This window comes from Abramis brama (assembly GCF_963993115.1).
Source record: "Abramis brama genome assembly, chromosome: 1".
Classification (NCBI taxonomy): Eukaryota; Metazoa; Chordata; class Actinopteri; order Cypriniformes; family Leuciscidae; genus Abramis; species Abramis brama.
Window position 1 is genome coordinate 1,010,013 of NC_139963.1, and position 18,907 is coordinate 1,028,919.

The 18,907-nt window shown below is 45.1% G+C and overlaps 1 protein-coding gene across 1 annotated transcript; it reads right to left on the reverse strand.

Moving 5' to 3' along the window:
- Positions 1-7,975: 7,975 nt before the first annotated feature.
- On the reverse strand, positions 7,976-9,004 carry LOC311091314 (trace amine-associated receptor 13c-like; the record flags this gene model as incomplete). The annotated part of the gene is made up of 1 exon (XM_084127189.1): positions 7,976-9,004. The coding sequence occupies exon 1, from the start codon at positions 8,963-8,965 to the stop codon at positions 7,976-7,978; it is 990 nt and encodes a 329-aa protein (XP_083983315.1). The 5' UTR covers positions 8,966-9,004.
- Between the last annotated feature and the right edge of the window lie 9,903 nt (positions 9,005-18,907).

The following is an 18,907-nucleotide window of genomic DNA, read 5'->3' on the forward strand; positions in this document are numbered from 1 at the left end:
TGGTACTTTGGATTACTCTGCAGCTTTTCCAGAGGCCCAACCTTCCCTTTGCCTCTAAAGGTACTTGTAACGTCTTCTCCTGTGAAGACATATAGGCAGAGTATTGTTGTGCAGTAGTCTGCCCCCTTACATTCTGCCAGTTCGCTGACATTTAGGATCCGTCTGTGCTTTCCGGTCCCAATATCGATGTACTAATTATTTATGTCCTCAGAAAACTTGGTGATCAGTGGTCTGTGGAGCCAGATGTGGTGGAGGACATCGAGGTATTTACATGTGTACTGTATGGCCAGGCCCACGAAAAATCTGTGAACAACGTGTGCAGCATCATGCTGAAAAAAATGATTGGAGAGGATGAGACGCTTACCACCAGATTCAAGGTGGATTTGTCCCGGCTCCCGCCCTGGAGAGACAACCTGGTCCCACACATCAACCGTGTCGACCACCGTCTGGCCAACTACAAGAGAGCAGCCACACCGATATTCTGGTGTCCCAAGCCCCATGATCCTGGCCAAGGCTGGGAAAAGACTGAAGAGGGTACCCTGGAACCAGTGTGGTCTTGTGGACCTATCCTCCCCACTTTACTCACTGACTTGCTGGAGGAAACAGTCGAGGAGATGGATGGAGATGGTGAAGAAGACGAGGAGCAAGAGGTCGATTATGAAGACCTGCTGTATGATGAATAGACATCATTGCCCTTGACCTTTTGACCTTTGATTAGAATCACTTTTTTCTATTTCCGTTTATTCTAATGGGGATTTGTTATACCCTATATATACACACATTTGACAATATGAGTGGTTTTCTGTTTTGTTTCAATAAATATGATACCAATATAACGGTTTGAATAGTAACTCCTTATTATGGGAGATGTTCATTTGGACCAACATGTGACAATTTTTCAAGTAGGGATCATCAACATTTGCTTATTGGACATCATAAAGACTATAAAAATACAAAAGTTAGAAAACATATATCAATAGGGTCCATAGGGGAGGAGTTCCACTGATCCAATGTCACCGATTTTTTACATTTTTTTGCGTTTATTTGAGTTTTAATGCACCAAACATCATCTAATCATGACAATCCTCATATCTATCAATTCCTCATGCAAAGACGAAGAGAAAATGGGGTGGATTGTGTCTGTAGGATGTATTGTTCAGATTCTATGCAGATTTAAAGTTTTCATTTTTCACAGCCGAAAATCAAGCACGGACACAAAAGATGATACAAAAATCACATATGGGACAATAATTTGCGTGGGGAACATCAAAATTCCTTTACTAGACACCTTAAGGATTACAAAAAACTAGGTTAAAAAAATATACCTTTCGGGTGCAGGTGGACCTCCCCTTCCTACCAGACTAAAAGGACCATTAGGAGCAGTTGTGCTTGACGGATCAATAGGAACTACAACAGTTGTGGAACCAACAGGAACATATGTATTTGATGAATCTGAAAAATCTTAAGTGGTGGCAGGACCATTAGGAGGATCAGGATCAGGATCAGTGACGGATCAGTAGGAACAACAACAGTTGTGGATCAGGCAGTTCAGGTGGACAGAGTGGACCAGGCAGTTCAGGGGACCATATTGTATGAAGCCGCCAGGGTGGACCAGGCAGTTCAGGTGGACAGGGTGAACAAGTAGATCAGGTGGACAGGGTGGACCAGGCAGTTCAGGGGACCATATTGTATGAAGCCGCCAGGGTGGACCAGGCAGTTCAGGTGGACTAAAAGGACCATTAGGAGCAGTTGTGCTTGACGGATCAATAGGAACTACAACAGTTGTGGAACCAACAGGAACATATGTATTTGATGAATCTGAAAAATCTTAAGTGGTGGCAGGACCATTAGGAGGATCAGGATCAGGATCAGTGACGGATCAGTAGGAACAACAACAGTTGTGGATCAGGCAGTTCAGGTGGACAGAGTGGACCAGGCAGTTCAGGGGACCATATTGTATGAAGCCGCCAGGGTGGACCAGGCAGTTCAGGTGGACAGGGTGAACAAGTAGATCAGGTGGACAGGGTGGACCAGGCAGTTCAGGGGACCATATTGTATGAAGCCGCCAGGGTGGACCAGGCAGTTCAGGTGGACAGGGTGGACCAGGCAGTTCAGGTGGACAGGGTGGACCAGGCAGTTCAGGTGGACAGGGTTGACCAGGCAGTTCAGGTGGACAGGGTGGACCAGGCAGTTCAGGTGGACGGGGTGGACCAGGCAGTTCAGGGGACCATATTGTATGAAGCCGCCAGGGTGGACCAAGCAGTTCAGGTGGACAGGGTGGACCAGGCAGTTCAGGTGGACAGGGTGGACCAGGCATTTCAGGTGGACAGAGTGGACCAGGCAGTTCAGGTGGACAGGGTGGACCAGGCAGTTCAGGTGGACAGGGTGGACCAAGCAGTTCAGGTGGACAGGGTGGACCAGGCAGTTCAGGTGGACAGAGTGGTCCAGGCAGTTCAGGTGGACAGGGTGGACCAGGCAGTTCAGGTGGACAGAGTGGACCAGGCAGTTCAGGTAGACATGGTGGACCAGGCAGTTCAGGTGGACAGGGTGGACCAGGCAGTTCAGGTGGACAGGGTGGACCAGGCAGTTCAGGTGGACAGAGTGGACAAGGCAGTTCAGGTGGACAGGGTGGACCAGGCAGTTCAGGTGGACAGGGTGGACCAGGCAGATCAGGTGGACAGGGTGGACCAGGCAGTTCTGGTGGACAGGGTGGACCAGGCAGTTCAGGTGGACAGAGTGGACCAGGCAGTTCTGGTGGACAGAGTGGACCAGGCAGTTCTGGTGGACAGGGTGGACCAGGCAGTTCTGGTGGACGGTGGACCAGGCAGTTCAGGTGGACAGGGTGGACCAGGCAGTTCAGGTGGACAGAGTGGACCAGGCAGTTCAGGTGGACAGGGTGGACCAGGCAGTTCAGGGGACCATATTGTATGAAGCCGCCAGGGTGGACCAGGCAGTTCAGGTGGACAGAGTGGACCAGGCAGTTCAGGTGGACAGAGTGGACCAGGCAGTTCAGGTGGACAGGGTGGACCAGGCAGTTCAGGTGGACAGGGTGGACCAGGCAGATCAGGTGGACAGGGTGGACCAGGCAGTTCTGGTGGACAGGGTGGACCAGGCAGTTCAGGTGGACAGAGTGGACCAGGCAGTTCTGGTGGACAGAGTGGACCAGGCAGTTCTGGTGGACAGGGTGGACCAGGCAGTTCTGGTGGACGGTGGACCAGGCAGTTCAGGTGGACAGGGTGGACCAGGCAGTTCAGGTGGACAGAGTGGACCAGGCAGTTCAGGTGGACAGGGTGGACCAGGCAGTTCAGGGGACCATATTGTATGAAGCTGCCAGGGTGGACCAGGCAGTTCAGGTGGACAGAGTGGACCAGGCAGTTCAGGTGGACAGAGTGGACCAGGCAGTTCAGGTGGACAGGGTGGACCAGGCAGTTCAGCTGGACAGAGTGGACCAGGCAGTTCAGGGGACCATATTGTTACAACAGTTGTGGAACCAACAGGAACAGATGTCTTTGATGAATCCAAAGGATCTTTAGTGGTGGCAGGACCATTAGGAGCAGTTGTGCTTGACGGATCAGTAGGAACTACAACAGTTGTGGAACCAACAGGAACAGATGTATTTGATGAATCTGAAGGATCTTTAGTGGTGGCAGGACCATTAGGAGCAGTTGTGCTTGACGGATCAGTAGGAACTACAACAGTTGTGGAACCAACAGGAACGTATGTATTTGATGAATCTGAAGGATCTTTAGTGGTGGCAGGACCATTAGGAGCAGTTGTGCTTGACGGATCAGTAGGAACTACGACGGTTGTGGAACCAACAGGAACAGATGTCTTTGATGAATCCAAAGGATCTTTAGTGGTGGCAGGACCATTAGGAGCAGTTGTGCTTGACGGATCAGTAGGAACTACAACGGTTGTGGAACCAACAGGAACGTATGTATTTGATGAATCTGAAGGATCTTTAGTGGTGGCAGGACCATTAGGAGCAGTTGTGCTTGACGGATCAGTAGGAACTACAACGGTTGTGGAACCAACAGGAACAGATGTATTTGATGAATCTGAAGGATCTTTAGTGGTGGCAGGACCATTAGGAGCAGTTGTGCTTGACGGATCAGTAGGAACTACAACGGTTGTGGAACCAACAGGAACGTATGTATTTGATGAATCTGAAGGATCTTTAGTGGTGGCAGGACCATTAGGAGCAGTTGTGCTTGACGGATCAATAGGAACTACAACAGTTGTGGAACCAACAGGAACATATGTATTTGATGAATCTGAAAAATCTTTAGTGGTGGCAGGACCATTAGGAGGATCAGGATCAGGATCAGTGACGGATCAGTAGAAACTACAACAGTTGTGGACCAGGCAGTTCAGGTGGACAGAGTGGACCAGGCAGTTCAGGTGGACAGGGTGGACCAGGCAGTTCAGGGGACCATATTGTATGTAGCCGCCAGGGTGGACCAGGCAGTTCAGGTGGACAGGGTGGATCAGGCAGTTCAGGGCACCATATTGTATGAATCCGCCAGGGTGGACCAGGCAGTTCGGGTGGACCAGGCAGTTCAGGTGGACAGGGTTAACAAGTAGATCAGGTGGACAGAGTGGACCAGGCAGTTCAGGTGGACAGGGTGGACCAGGCAGTTCAGGGGACCATATTGTATGAAGCCGCCAGGGTGGACCAGGCAGTTCAGGTGGACAGGGTGGACCAGGCAGATCAGGTGGACAGAGTGGACCAGGCAGTTCAGGTCGACAGGGTGGACCAGGCAGTTCAGGTGGACAGGGTGGACCAGGCAGTTCAGGGGACCATATTGTATGAAGCCGCCAGGGTGGACCAGGCAGTTCAGGTGGACAGAGTGGACCAGGCAGTTCAGGTGGACAGGGTGGACCAGGCAGTTCAGGGGACCATATTGTATGAAGCTGCCAGGGTGGACCAGGCAGTTCAGGTGGACAGGGTGGACCAGGCAGTTCAGGTGGACAGGGTGGACCAGGCATTTCAGGTGGACAGAGTGGACCAGGCAGTTCAGGTGGACAGTGTGGACCAGGCAGTTCAGGTGGACAGGGTGGACCAGGCAGTTCTGGTGGACAGGGTGGACCAGGCAGTTCTGGTGGACAGGGTTTGACCAGGCAGTTCTGGTGGACAGGGTGGACCAGGCAGTTCTGGTGGACAGGGTGGACCAGGCAGTTCTGGTGGACAGGGTGGACCAGGCAGTTCAGGTGGACAGAGTGGACCAGGCAGTTCTGGTGGACAGAGTGGACCAGGCAGTTCTGGTGGACAGGGTGGACCAGGCAGTTCTGGTGGACAGGGTGGACCAGGCAGTTCAGGTGGACAGGGTGGACCAGGCAGTTCAGGTGGACAGAGTGGACCAGGCAGTTCAGGTGGACAGGGTGGACCAGGCAGTTCAGGGGACCATATTGTATGAAGCCGCCAGGGTGGACCAGGCAGTTCAGGTGGACAGGGTGGACCAGGCAGTTCTGGTGGACAGGGTGGACCAGGCAGTTCTGGTGGACAGGGTTTGACCAGGCAGTTCTGGTGGACAGGGTGGACCAGGCAGTTCTGGTGGACAGGGTGGACCAGGCAGTTCAGGTGGACAGAGTGGACCAGGCAGTTCTGGTGGACAGAGTGGACCAGGCAGTTCTGGTGGACAGGGTGGACCAGGCAGTTCTGGTGGACAGGGTGGACCAGGCAGTTCAGGTGGACAGGGTGGACCAGGCAGTTCAGGTGGACAGAGTGGACCAGGCAGTTCAGGTGGACAGGGTGGACCAGGCAGTTCAGGGGACCATATTGTATGAAGCCGCCAGGGTGGACCAGGCAGTTCAGGTGGACAGAGTGGACCAGGCAGTTCAGGTGGACAGAGTGGACCAGGCAGTTCAGGTGGACAGGGTGGACCAGGCAGTTCAGGTGGACAGGGTGGACCAGGCAGATCAGGTGGACAGGGTGGACCAGGCAGTTCAGCTGGACAGAGTGGACCAGGCAGTTCAGGGGACCATATTGTTACAACAGTTGTGGAATTATTTATTGGAACAGAACTGTGTTGTCTAATCCATGCAAAATACAAATATGTAATAACATTTGATTTATTACATAAATTGTTATCATTTTTTTTAACATTTAAATTTTTTTAAACATTTTTTAACATTTACTCTCTGATGAATAGTAAATGTGCAAATAAAGGTTCAGTAAGGAGGAAATCTGAGAGTAAAGCTGCTCTGATGTTAGGACTCATTGTGACCGTTTATCTGCTTTCCTGATTTCCCACTATATGATATTTCAGCAAAGCAACCTTTCTGGTCAAACTCTTGACTGATTGTCATTTTGTCACTCAATTTTTGTATTCAATTTATATTAAGGTTGGTAAAGCACAAACACATTGTAGCTTATGTCATAGACTGAGAGAATATCTATTTCCTCTGTTGTAATAATGAGGGAAATGACAGATCTGATGTTATATTTCACTCCTACATTGGTAGTACGACAGAAATGCCATCTGAGAGAGACATAAACAGAGAAGCATAGCTAAAATAAATATTTTTATTGTGTTTGCATAATGTTGTTAATAGATCATTAGTTCACCTAATGAAATTTGTCATTATGTCTCACATTATTCTATAGGTTTATCTTTATTCTATAGTTTTATCTTGAGATTTTTCTATGAATGCTTATTATAGAAATATGCTCCATATTCAACATATTAACATTGCAAAATTTGGTAACACTTTATTTTAGTGTTTGCATAATTACATGCAACTAACCCTAAACCAAACCTTAATGCTAGCCTAACCTTAAAGTACATGTTGTTAATTAATAATCAGTACTTAAATATATAATTACACTGTAACAATGACACCGTCAAATTAAATGTAACCAAAAATGTTGTTGCATGTAATGTGTGTGTGTGTGTGTGTGTGTGTGTGTGTGTGTGTAAATGAATGAATACTGTATACACACACGCACCACACATGTTGGGTGTCCATATTTTATGGGGACATAAACATAATGATTTTTATATTGTACAAACTATATCCCCTGAACCTAACCCTTACCTCTAAACACAACCCTCACAGAAAACTTACATTTAAAAAAAAAAAAAAAACATAATTTAGTATAATTTATAACATGTTTTCTTCATGGGGACCATAAAAAAAGTTTCCTCAAGGTCAGACATTTCTGATATTACTATCTTTGTAGGGACGTTTGGGTTTACCAGGACACACACACACACACACACACACACACACACACACACACACACACACACACACACACACACACAGTGATTTCTAATCCAGGAACCATGTTTGAGAACTTTGAGAGGCTTGGTGGAAGAGTGGGGTAACATCTCACAGTAAGAAAAGGCCAGTCTGCTACAGTCCATGAGGATGATCTGTGGGACTTACAGCAGCTCCTGGCTACACCAGATATGACTGCTTATTTTCATATTGTTCAGGGACTCATTGTTCCATTTCTTTTCCTCAAATGTCTGCAGAACTTGTTTAGTTTATGTCCCAGTTGTTGAATCTTTTTATGTTCATACCAATATTTATAAATTAAGACATTTTCTGTAAATAAAAGCAGTTGAAAGTTAGAGGACATCACTTTTTTACCGAGTTTAGTTCTGTATGACTGTCCCTTTTTTTTTGTCATTATGTTTTTGATAACACAGATGCAACATAACTGATGAAAGTGATTAAGCATAAAGCACATAATATCTACATTTACCATTCATTACAGTACATTGAGGATTTATGCTGCGTGCTCAGTTTATTAAATGAGCTAATTTAATACAATTTATGAACATTGTGTCGATTTATATCAATGTGTTTGGAAAGAAGTTTAACTATTTTTTTTAATTAAACATAAAATGCAGAAAACATACTCTCTGAAATAAGTTACATACTAAGATACATGTAGTGTAAATTACAAATATAAATCCTACAAAGATAATCATATTCTTTATGAGTGACAGCTTTACCAGTTTAATTACAATTGATGCTCTGTAAAAATATCAACCAGAGAGGATGCTGGCTGAAATATCTTCAGAGTTAAGATGTGTTTAACTGTCTTTTTAAACCAGGGATAAAATAAAGCATAGATCAGTGGATTCAGACCTGAATTTGTGTACAAGACCCATGTCAAAACATTTATGGTTGTGGAAGAGTTTACTGATATAGAACAGATATAGTATGGTATAAAGCAAAGCATATAAACTATCACAATGATTCCTAATGTCAGAGCAGCTTTATTCTCAGATTTCCTCCTCAATGAACTGTCCATTACACATTTACCACCCTTCATCAGAGAGTTTATAACTTTCACTTGCTGATGTGCAACATAGAAAATCCTCAAATATAAAGATATGATAAGGGTACATGGAAAAATAAAAGACAAAAACAGATCGGTGACAAACCAGGCAAATCCTATCGTAAGAGAACACTTTCCATAACACATGTCTGTTCTGAGTGAAGAGTCAGAATATCCATTATTAATTATAAGGATAGTGTTATAAGTTGAGAAACAAACCCAGCTCAGACAGATGCTCACTAAAGTTTTAGTTGTGGTTATTTTCTGTGGGTACTGTAAAGGGTGACACACAGCCACATAACGATCAACAGCAATTAAAACTAAATTACAGAGAGATCCTGGGAAAACCAATCCAAGTATTATCATAAACAGTTCACAGAAAGTGTCTCCAAAATACCAACACGTCTCAATCTGCCTAGAGCCCTCTACGGGTAAAAGAACTCCCATAAGCATGTCGGCCACAGCCAGAGAGAGAATAATCAGGTTTGTTGGAGTGTGAAGCTTCTTGTAGTGAGAGATGGAGATGATCACCAGCAGGTTCAGAAACACAGTCCATACTGACAGCAATGATACAAACACATACATGATATTGTATTCATATTTAGAGCGTTTTCCCTTGATACATGATGAGTTGACGGCAGGAAAGCAGTATTGAGTCTCATAGGCCATGAGTGAGTCTCCTCATGTTAGGAGTATGTTCTGCTCTCTTTCTTGTCATATAATTTATACAGTGTATGAATCAGACGGCCCACCCATCTACTGCCCACTGATGATGTAACATTCAAATGTTTTTTAAATTTTTTTTTTTTTTTTTACATTAGCTTTGAAATGCACTTAATTTCTTCAGTCCAGATTAGAATTCTCTTACACTGGTCATTTTTTGTTTTTTGCATCGTTTCTTCACTGTCTTGGTATTGTTTAGGATTTCCACATGAAAGCAAAGCACAGGTGGAACTGAACTGAACACAGGTGTGGTGGTTTTTGCTTTAATTGTCGTAGGTATAAGCAGGAAAGGATGATTCTGAAAGATAGGCTAAGTAAAGAAAAAATTAGATTTGAAATGAAGGAAATATTACAATTGAATTCAGGGCATGTTGGGTATAGAGCAATATTTAGTTTTTTGGAAAAAACTGGGCTCATTAGAAGGATATGAGTTTCATTGTTAGTAAAATTGTATTAATAATGTTGTGTACCTGATCTCCTGCTCAGCCTGACCCGCCCTGATCTCCTGCTCAGCCTGACCCGCCCTGATCTCCTGCTCTACCTGACCCGCCCTGGCCTCCTGCTCAGCCTGACCCACCCTGATCTCCTGCTCAGCCTGACCCGCCCTTGCCTCCTGCTCAGCCTGACCCGCCCTGATCTCCTGCTCAGCCTGACCCGCCCTGGCCTCCTGCTCAGCCTGACCCGCCCTGGCCTCCTGCTCAGCCTGACCCGCCCTGATCTCCTGCTCAGCCTGACCCGCCCTGATCTCCTGCTCAGCCTGACCCGCCCTGGCCTCCTGCTCAGCCTGACCCGCCCTGATCTCCTGCTCAGCCTGACCCGCCCTGGCCTCCTGCTCAGCCTGACCCGCCCTGATCTCCTGCTCAGCCTGACCCGCCCTGATCTCCTGCTCCCGCTTCACCCGGTCCAGGGCGCCCATATCAGGGGAGTACTGTCACCAAAAAAATCACACTGTTTCGCAAAAAATAAGAAATAAACAAGAAATAAAGCTTCTTGTTATTTTGTTACCCATTGCCTCCATCGTCCTCTTTGAGAACCCAGCGTGACATTTATTGCATGACATGTATTTATATATCTATGTCATATGTCACTATATATTTGACATTAACGTTTTAGTTTTCATAGAGAGGGGAATATATATTTTTTTGTAAATGTTATAATGTAATATGCTATGGAAATGTTTTTTTGTAAAGTGTTTAATAAACAGCTTTTATGAACTGTTTAACCCTCTGAGGTCGGCAAACGTGCCGGCGCGTTTTGCTGGATTTTCTTCACATTGTAGCACTATAAACTTAAATTACTCCGTCATTTTTGGTCATACAGAAAAAAGGAATATAAAAAAAGAATCTGTGATATTTCTACTTTTGTATGTGTCCACTTACAATCAAATCAAAACATTGTGCTTTTGTAAAATAAAGAAAATAAACAGGGTGTGCGTTCTGCCTCTCCGTCGCGGTGAACTTTTTTTTCTTGAGCATGTCTATAAACTGAAACAAAACTCAGCGAATACTTGTCACACATTTATGAGCCATATACCTTTATAAACATTTAAGTGTGTACTTTTAAATGATCGGATTCAAACTGAAAACAAATATTCTCTGTTTAAGTAATTTGTATAAAACCAACAAGATGTCTAGCTTCTCAAACGCTTCCTAGTTATTTTTAATTTGACCACGCCCACAAGCGCAAAAGAGATTCACATGCAAATCTCCACATGGAACGCGCTCATTACCTCAACAACAAAGCACGAAAAAACTTCACAAGTCTCTGCTTTTCGTCGAGTTTGAAAGGCGCACCGTGAGCTTACATTGGATTTACCTCAGAAGAAGAAGAACGCATTTTTGAAGACAAGAAAGATGTAAGGCAAGAAATTCTTACATATTAGTTTGTTATTGTTGCATATATTTCACATTGCAGTTGAACTGTTAACTGCTAGATATATGGTGAATATTATAATATTTAGACCCGTGTTTACTGTTACTGTGTTTGTGGATATCTGCTCAAACGTAGATATGTATATCCATAATGTATCATATTTTGCAGCGCGATCGCGTTTGAATGTATCATATTTTGGATCGCGATCGCGTTTGAAAAGCAAAACGCACCAAACGGCTTCATGTTTTTACTATTATCTCATTTCATATCATCATAACGAATGGAAACATTTGAAGTAACATGATAATCAATATATTTTTCTCTAGCTTAGTTGTTACTGAAATCTTTTGGAAGATTTATAGGTTGCTATAGGTTATTGTTATTATTATTTTATGCAGCACTGCTTATAGCCTATGCTTACAAGGCACAACAAACCTGGTGTTCATTATATTATATTTTGTTGGAAACATTTGTGTGTGTGTGTGTGTATTCTGTGAATTTTAAAAAGCTGAACTACATTTCCCATGATTCTTGTCTCATCATTGCACTCAGCTGTCCCTTATCACTGATCATTGCACTCAGCCAATTCCCCATTATCATTGTCGTTTCCCTGTGTATATATACCCTGTCTGTTTTAGTCCTTGTCACGGAGTCATTGTTGTATGTCACTTACACTACAAGTCTGTTTCCTGGTTTGAGTTTGTTTTGTTCCTTGTTTGTTTATTTTGTTATTGGACTGCTAACATGGATTTTGACCCCTGCATGGATGACGATGAATTGGATTGCCCTACAAATAAAAGTGTTGTATTTGGATCCACCTGTTTCTCTCCCTTTCCTTGGGGTGTGAATCGTGACAGAATGACTCCGTCACACAATGGATCCAGCAGCATGAACATTTTGCAGGGCCTTGCTTTATGGGCCCGCCAGACCGAAGAGGCCATGGCGCTGAATTCCCCTAGGCACCCTTCGCCGTTGATTCCGTCCAGCTCAGAACCTGCACGTTACCATCGGAAACAGAGGAGGAGAAGGAAGACCTCCTCCGTGACTGTTCCGGTGGTCCCAGTTCCGGTGGTCCCGAGTCCTGTGGTCCCGAGTCCGGTGGTCCCAGTTCCGGTGGTCCCGAGTCCGGTGGTCCAGAGTCCGGTGGTCCCAGTTCCGGTGGTCCCAGTTCTGGTGGTCCCAGTTCCGGAGGTCCCGAGTCCAGTGGTCCTGAAACGGAGGAGGAGAAGGAAGACTCCCTCCGTGACTGTCCCGGTGGTCCCAGTGCCGGTGGTCCCGAGTCCGGTGGTCCCGAGTCTGGTGGCTCATAACACGGAGACCATCCCTGAGGTGACTACCGTCCCTGACGCGCCGCCCAGGCGTCTTGCTCTGCCCGCGCCGCCCAGGCGTCTTGCTCTGCCCGCTCCGCCCAGGCGTCCTGATCTGCCGGCCCCGCCCGAGCTGCTCGCACTGCCTGCGCCACCCCAGCGATCCATCACTTCTGCTGATCCAGAGACTGTTCACGTCACATCTGCCGAGCCTGTGTCTTCGGACAAGATGGCCGCCGCCGAGAGTGTTCATGTCACGTCTGCCGAGCCTGTGTCTTCCGACAAGATGGCCGCGGCCGAGCCTGTTCACGTCATGCTTGCCGAGCCTGTGTCTTCGGACAAGATGGCCGCCGCCGAGACTGTTCACGTCACGTCTGCCGAGCCTGTGTCTTCGGAGAAGATGACCGCCGCCGAACCTGTGTCTTCAGACAAGATGGCCGCCGCTGAGCCGGTGGTGTCTGTTCCTGAGCCGGTGGTGTCTGTTCCTGAGCCGGTGGTGTCGGTTCCTGAGCCGGTGGTGTCGGTTCCTGAGCCGGTGGTGTCGGTTCCTGAGCCGGTGGTGTCGGTTCCTGAGCCGGTGGTGTCGGTTCCTGAGCCGGTGGTGTCGGTTCCAGTTCCTGAGCCGGTGGTGTCGGTTCCAGTGCCTGAGCCGGTGTCTGTTCCAGTGCCTGAGCCGGTGTCTGTTCCAGTGCCGTGGCCGCCCGAGGGGTCGTCTCCTCCGTGGCCGCCCGAGGGGTCGTCTCCGCCGTGGCCGCCCGAGGGGTCGTCTCCGCCGTGGCCGCCCGAGGGGTCTTCTCCGCCGTGGCCGCCCGAGGGAAAGTCTCCACCCTGGCCGCCAGATGGACTGTTCGCTCTGCCCTGGTCGCTCGAGGGAAAGTCTCCACCCTGGCCGCCCGATGAACTGGCCGCTTCGCCCTGGCCGCCTGAGGGAAAGTCTCCGCCCTGGCCGCCAGATGGACTGTTCGCTCTGCCCTGGCCGCCTGAGGGAAAGTCTCCACCCTGGCCGCCAGATGGACTGTTCGCTCTGCCCTGGTCGCTCGAGGGAAAGTCTCCACCCTGGCCGCCCGATGAACTGGCTGCTCCGCCCTGGCCGCCTGAGGGAAAGTCTCCGCCCTGGCCGCCAGATGTACTGTTCGCTCTGCCCTGGCCGCCTGAGGGAAAGTCTCCACCCTGGCCGCCAGATGGACTGTTCGCTCTGCCCTGGTCGCCAGAGGGAAAGTCTCCATCCTGGCCGCCCAATGAACTGGCCGCTCCGCCCTGGCCGCCTGAGGGAGAGTCTCCGCCCTGGCCGCCCGATGAATTGTCGTCTCCGTCCTGGCTGCCAGATGGACTGTCACTCCCTGTCCCCGTTTCCCTCCATGGACCTGGCCCTCCATCCCTCCCCCTGATCCTCCACCAGTCCACCTCCCGCCTGGACTCTTGTTTTGGTTATCACGTCTTGGAGCGTCTGGTAGCCGCTCCGTAGAGGGGGGGTTATGTCACAGTGTTTGGTTTGTGTTCCCTGGGTAACCACTAGATGTCCTCCTTCCCCACGGTGTCTGGCACTTTCTGAACTACATTTCCCATGATTCTTGTCTCATCATTGCACTCAGCTGTCCCTTATCACTGATCATTGCACTCAGCCAATTCCCCATTATCATTGTCGTTTCCCTGTGTATATATACCCTGTCTGTTTTAGTCCTTGTCACGGAGTCATTGTTGTATGTCACTTACACTTCTTGAAGTCTGTTTCCTGGTTTGAGTTTGTTTTGTTCCTTGTTTGTTTATTTTGTTATTGGACTGCTAACATGGATTTTGACCTGTTGGATGACGATGAATTGGATTGCCCTACAAATAAAAGTGTTGTATTTGGATCCACCTGTTTCTCTCCCTTTCCTTGGGGTGTGAATCGTGACAGTTGTGTTGTAAATAAATCCAAACAATATAAAAGCCATTCTTTTTTAAATCTCCTCATTCTTTGTGCAATGTTGCTCAGAATGACAGGGCCTGATAGCTCCTAATAGGGCCGTTAGGGGAGGGTCTTTGTCTTTCTCAGGTGTGAAAAGCTTACATATTAACCCTCTAGGCGCCACGGTCGAGTTTACTCGACAAGATGCGGCACTGAATAAAACGGCCGATTTTGTCAAATAGGGTGTCAAATTTCGTTCGACCTCCCCTCCACTAGATTGCAGACATGTCATACTTCATCCCAGACAAAAAAAAGTCATGCTTCTATACAAAATCTTCGAGCTAGAGCGCATTGAATCAGTGCGAACAAAAGCGGAGCTAGTGTGCGAGCCATTTTATCAGAGCAATGTTGTCAGCGAGTATTTGCATTAGATTATTATTATTAATATTATTATTATTATTATTATTATTATTTAATGGCATCAATAAAGCTGATGAAGTGTTGGGTCTTCTATTCGCGGACTCTGATGATGACGGTGATTCTGAAAGTGAAAGTAGCCCAACACCAAGCACAAACGGTGAAACCTTTGCCCAATGTCAGTGGTGGGAACAATGTTTCCCGGGGTCGGAGTGTTCATCGTGAAGTTAGCAGGCGTGTTAGTGTTGTGGGGAACGAGGCGGGAGATTTTTACCGCGCTAGCCAGCTTTGTCTTCTGACCGTGTGCCTCTCCGCAATCGCAGCGACAGTATTGTGGTGGAGGCTTTGTCTAATGCCACTGGGTATGTTAGACGAGGTCGAAGTATTCATAGGACAGTTAGGGGGTAACGTGGAGGCAGGGTGGGGAGTCGCAATGACAATGACAGTAGTCCGAGCTGTGCACACTCGGCGCGCGCGCGAGGCAGATCTGGCTGCGCCCGCGCTGCTCGTGTGTGACACGGGGCGGTGTGACACGGGGCAAAGGGGCTATTATGCATAGTCTATCACAAGCTGATGGGAATGCCGGCTTTGTGCGTCATATGAATAATATATATGTGCCCCATACATGGAATGAGAGTGCCTACTGTATGTAGTAAATGGAAAATCTCTACAGCAAAAGGCCAACCGCTACATGCATTCGGTTTGTTTCTACCATTTATTAGTAATGATTTACACAGTTTGTTTACTACTTACTATTTACCTGAGCATTCAGTATTGTGCAATATAGCATACAGAAGGTGAGGGGCATTTTGGGGGGAAAGAAGTGCTGCATTTAATCATTTAAACGTGACTTTTCATGAAAATTATATAATCTATGATGGCCGCCACCATATGACGTCATAATATGCAAATTAGATGGGACAATGTAATCCCTACATAAACTTTGGGTCATCTTTAATATTTCTCTAATTTACAGAAAGTCTCTATCTTTTATCACTTTTAAGATATAGCCTTTTGAAATTAAGATGTCAAAATCGAACGGTTTAGGAAAAAACCTCTGGCGCCTAAAGGGTTAATGACCTCCATAAAGCTTTCTCACACAAAACACGTCGTAAAATCTTTAAATCAATATATTGTCTTATCTGAATGAGCAGTCAGGGTGATTATCACATAGTTTTAGAGCAAATATTCTAGGCTACGTCATACAATTTTCAAAAGTCTTGTGAAGAAATAATCAGTATGGGTTTCATGGCCTTGTTTCAGTGAGAATTTTTTTTTGTATTTTCACAAACCACGCATAAATGTCATTATCTCAAAACTACAAACTTTTACATACATGCTGCTGATATATTATTGTAGCAGAGTTTGTGCTGAATACAGTGTAATTAGACTTTAGCCATGAAAATGTCACAAGTAACAGAAATAACCAGAAATGTCAGAGCATGTCAAAACACCTCCAGGGCCCAGAAAACAGCTCAGACCCCAGAGGGATAATGGTCATTAATGATAAATTAATCATTAGCTAATGGTTTGCAAATATATAATTATGTTGTGACTTTACTTGTTGAGGCACATCATTATTAACTCGTCATTTAGTAATTGTAGTAATTTACACATGCATTTGCACTAATAATGCAGTAATTAATCATGTATTAATGCATATTAGTTTACCTGTATTATCTGGAAGTTGAAATACAAGGCTTTGGCTCATTGTGGTAATTAACATATTAATTAATACTATTAGTTAAAAAAAATTGTTATTAGGGAATTAAGCCACAATGACATATTTAATTAATAACAATTCATGTATGAACTAATATATTAACCAGACAGTGTCATGATGTATTATGAGGAAGCAAATATTGCGAGTGAACAGTCTCTTTATTGGTATAAACAATGAGTGAAGATATGAGCAGCAACAGAGAGGCGATGAGTGACGCAGGGACCTCGATGAACCACACAGATGAATGAAGGTGAAGGTGATGAAGTCCGCTGGTGAATGAGTGAGAATATCCAGACACAGAACGAGGAACACAGCAACACTAAACGGAGACTCCGACTCATGAACACCAGACAGCAGCAATGAACAGGAACGGGAAACAAGAGACAGCATTGATCTGACAATGAGAGGAGAAAACGGTGAGTATTTGAAGGTGTGTTGATGAGCTGTGATGAACTGCAGCTGGCGCCTGCTAGCGAGATCAGGGGCCTGTACCATGAAGGTAGCTGAACAAACTCGGGGTTACAGGATTAGTTTTGAGCTGACAAAACCAAACCGATGCAATCAGGCTTTATTGGTACCATGATGCAGCTCATCAACTTTCTCTGTCAACTCAGGCTTTGATCCTCAAGCTATGATTACTCCACGAACGCGTGCACATAAAAGAATGACATCGACACTAAACAACCAATCGCGGGTAGAGCGAGAGCGATATATTTTTCTGCAGAGGAGCAATAGATAATCATTCATAATTACGATGAATTTAAATATGTATTTCAAGCTCGAAACAATACGGTCTCTGCTGCCAAAGCAAGAGAAGACTGTTGGAGAAAGATTGCTGATTGTTAATGTGTAAGTTAAACAAATACGTTCTATATTTATGTAAAATTATTGTGACGAGCGTCCTCGGAGGAATCAGTGTCGCCCTGGCAACCAACGCAAAACACCTGCATGTCCTCACCACCGGCTGATCGGTCACAGCTGCTCCCAATCAGCCCACAGCCATATAAGCAGCACATGCTGAGCAGACAGACAGACTCTGGTCTCGAGCCGAATGAAACGCTGGTCTAACCTTTCTCTCGTTTCTCCCCAGAAAGCAGCGAGTGACCGTTGACCTTTAACTTCCGTTGACCGTTTTCAGTGGTTATGAGGAGCAATATGAGAGAAAAATTTGGTAATCATTGTCTGACACAACAAACATTATAATATTCATTTTATTTTAATTTTCGTGTTCGCATTTATGAGGGAAAAAACAACGTGTCAGTTTACGGTTATGGACGTGAGCGCTCTGAAAGCGGCACTAAAAGACTGCTTTAAAACTTGCACAGAGACCTCAAACAGAACAGCTGCCTTTCTTTAAATTGAATTTCGTTTTGTATTAATTATATCTTAATTTTAATCAATGTTTCGTGAACCAATTGCCTGGATTTAAGAAGTAAATATAGCAGACAATCACAACATTGGAGGCGCCGGCGAGTGAACTGGAGTTCGTCTCATAAATTAACCGAAACTCAGCGTATAATGCACATTCACATTCACAGCGTATTTAGACACATTTAGATGCATTCATAATCATTACTTTTACCGGATCTTTGTGGCAAGCTTTATGCGTGCGCTTGAGTGCGGCTATATTATAGTAAACGCTCATTACTTAATACAAAGCATAAGCCTCTTCCTGGCATGCAATCTAATCTACTAGGCTACAATGTCAGTTGGTTATATCAACATATGTCAAATTAAGTTACGCAATATCAACAAATTAAGTTATAAACATTAATTTGAAATAACTTAAGCGTATGTAGGGGGAGCGCGGGGCACAACCTAACGCAGGGTTAGTTGTAACACGCTTGTTTTAAATACTTCTGCACATGCTTGGATGACGAAACTTTGTGTATTTACTAGTTGCCATATCAACACTATATAGAAAAAAAATCTGCCAAAATGATTTATTTTTTGAAGATATCCATAGACATTTATTAAACCATAGCAAAAGTAAATTTCTTACTTAAGTTAATTTTTCATCTCTGTTTTTTGTTTATTTAAAACAAATCTGATATTATTTTAATCTCCAAGATGTTATTTAACAGTTGAGATAGTTATTTAATGCTTCGCTAACTAGCAGAAGACACTAGCAGGGTTTAAATCCCAGTTGTGCAGGCGGGGGCATGTTGTAACACTGCGTTACAATGAGCCCCTATTAGAAATATGCTATTATATTCTATACTTTTATTAATTTTATTGAGAAAACGTGAGAAAAAGTTGAATAAAGACTGAGAGTCAATGTTCAGAAATTACTAATTATTTATTTGTTTTGAACTATGTTGTATAGCTGTGTGTTCGTAGTCAAAACTCAAAAATTAGTTTATATTTAATTATTAAAAATTGCCATTATTTTATATGAAAACGTTTTTTAATTGTATTTTATTTAGAAAATATTGTTTTGTTTTGTATATTTTTTTTATTAGATCAGATAACTTTTTAAGCTGTCATATGGTCATGTTACAATGTGCCCCTGCACATGTTACAATGTACCCCACCTATGGGGCATGTTGTCACATTTCACTTCTATTCTTTCGAGGTATATCAATAAAAAAAAGTATATACTGTATTAATAAAACAAAAACACATAATTGTACTAGACATGTGGGAAATGAATGTGGGAAAAAATAAATACTTTGAACCAT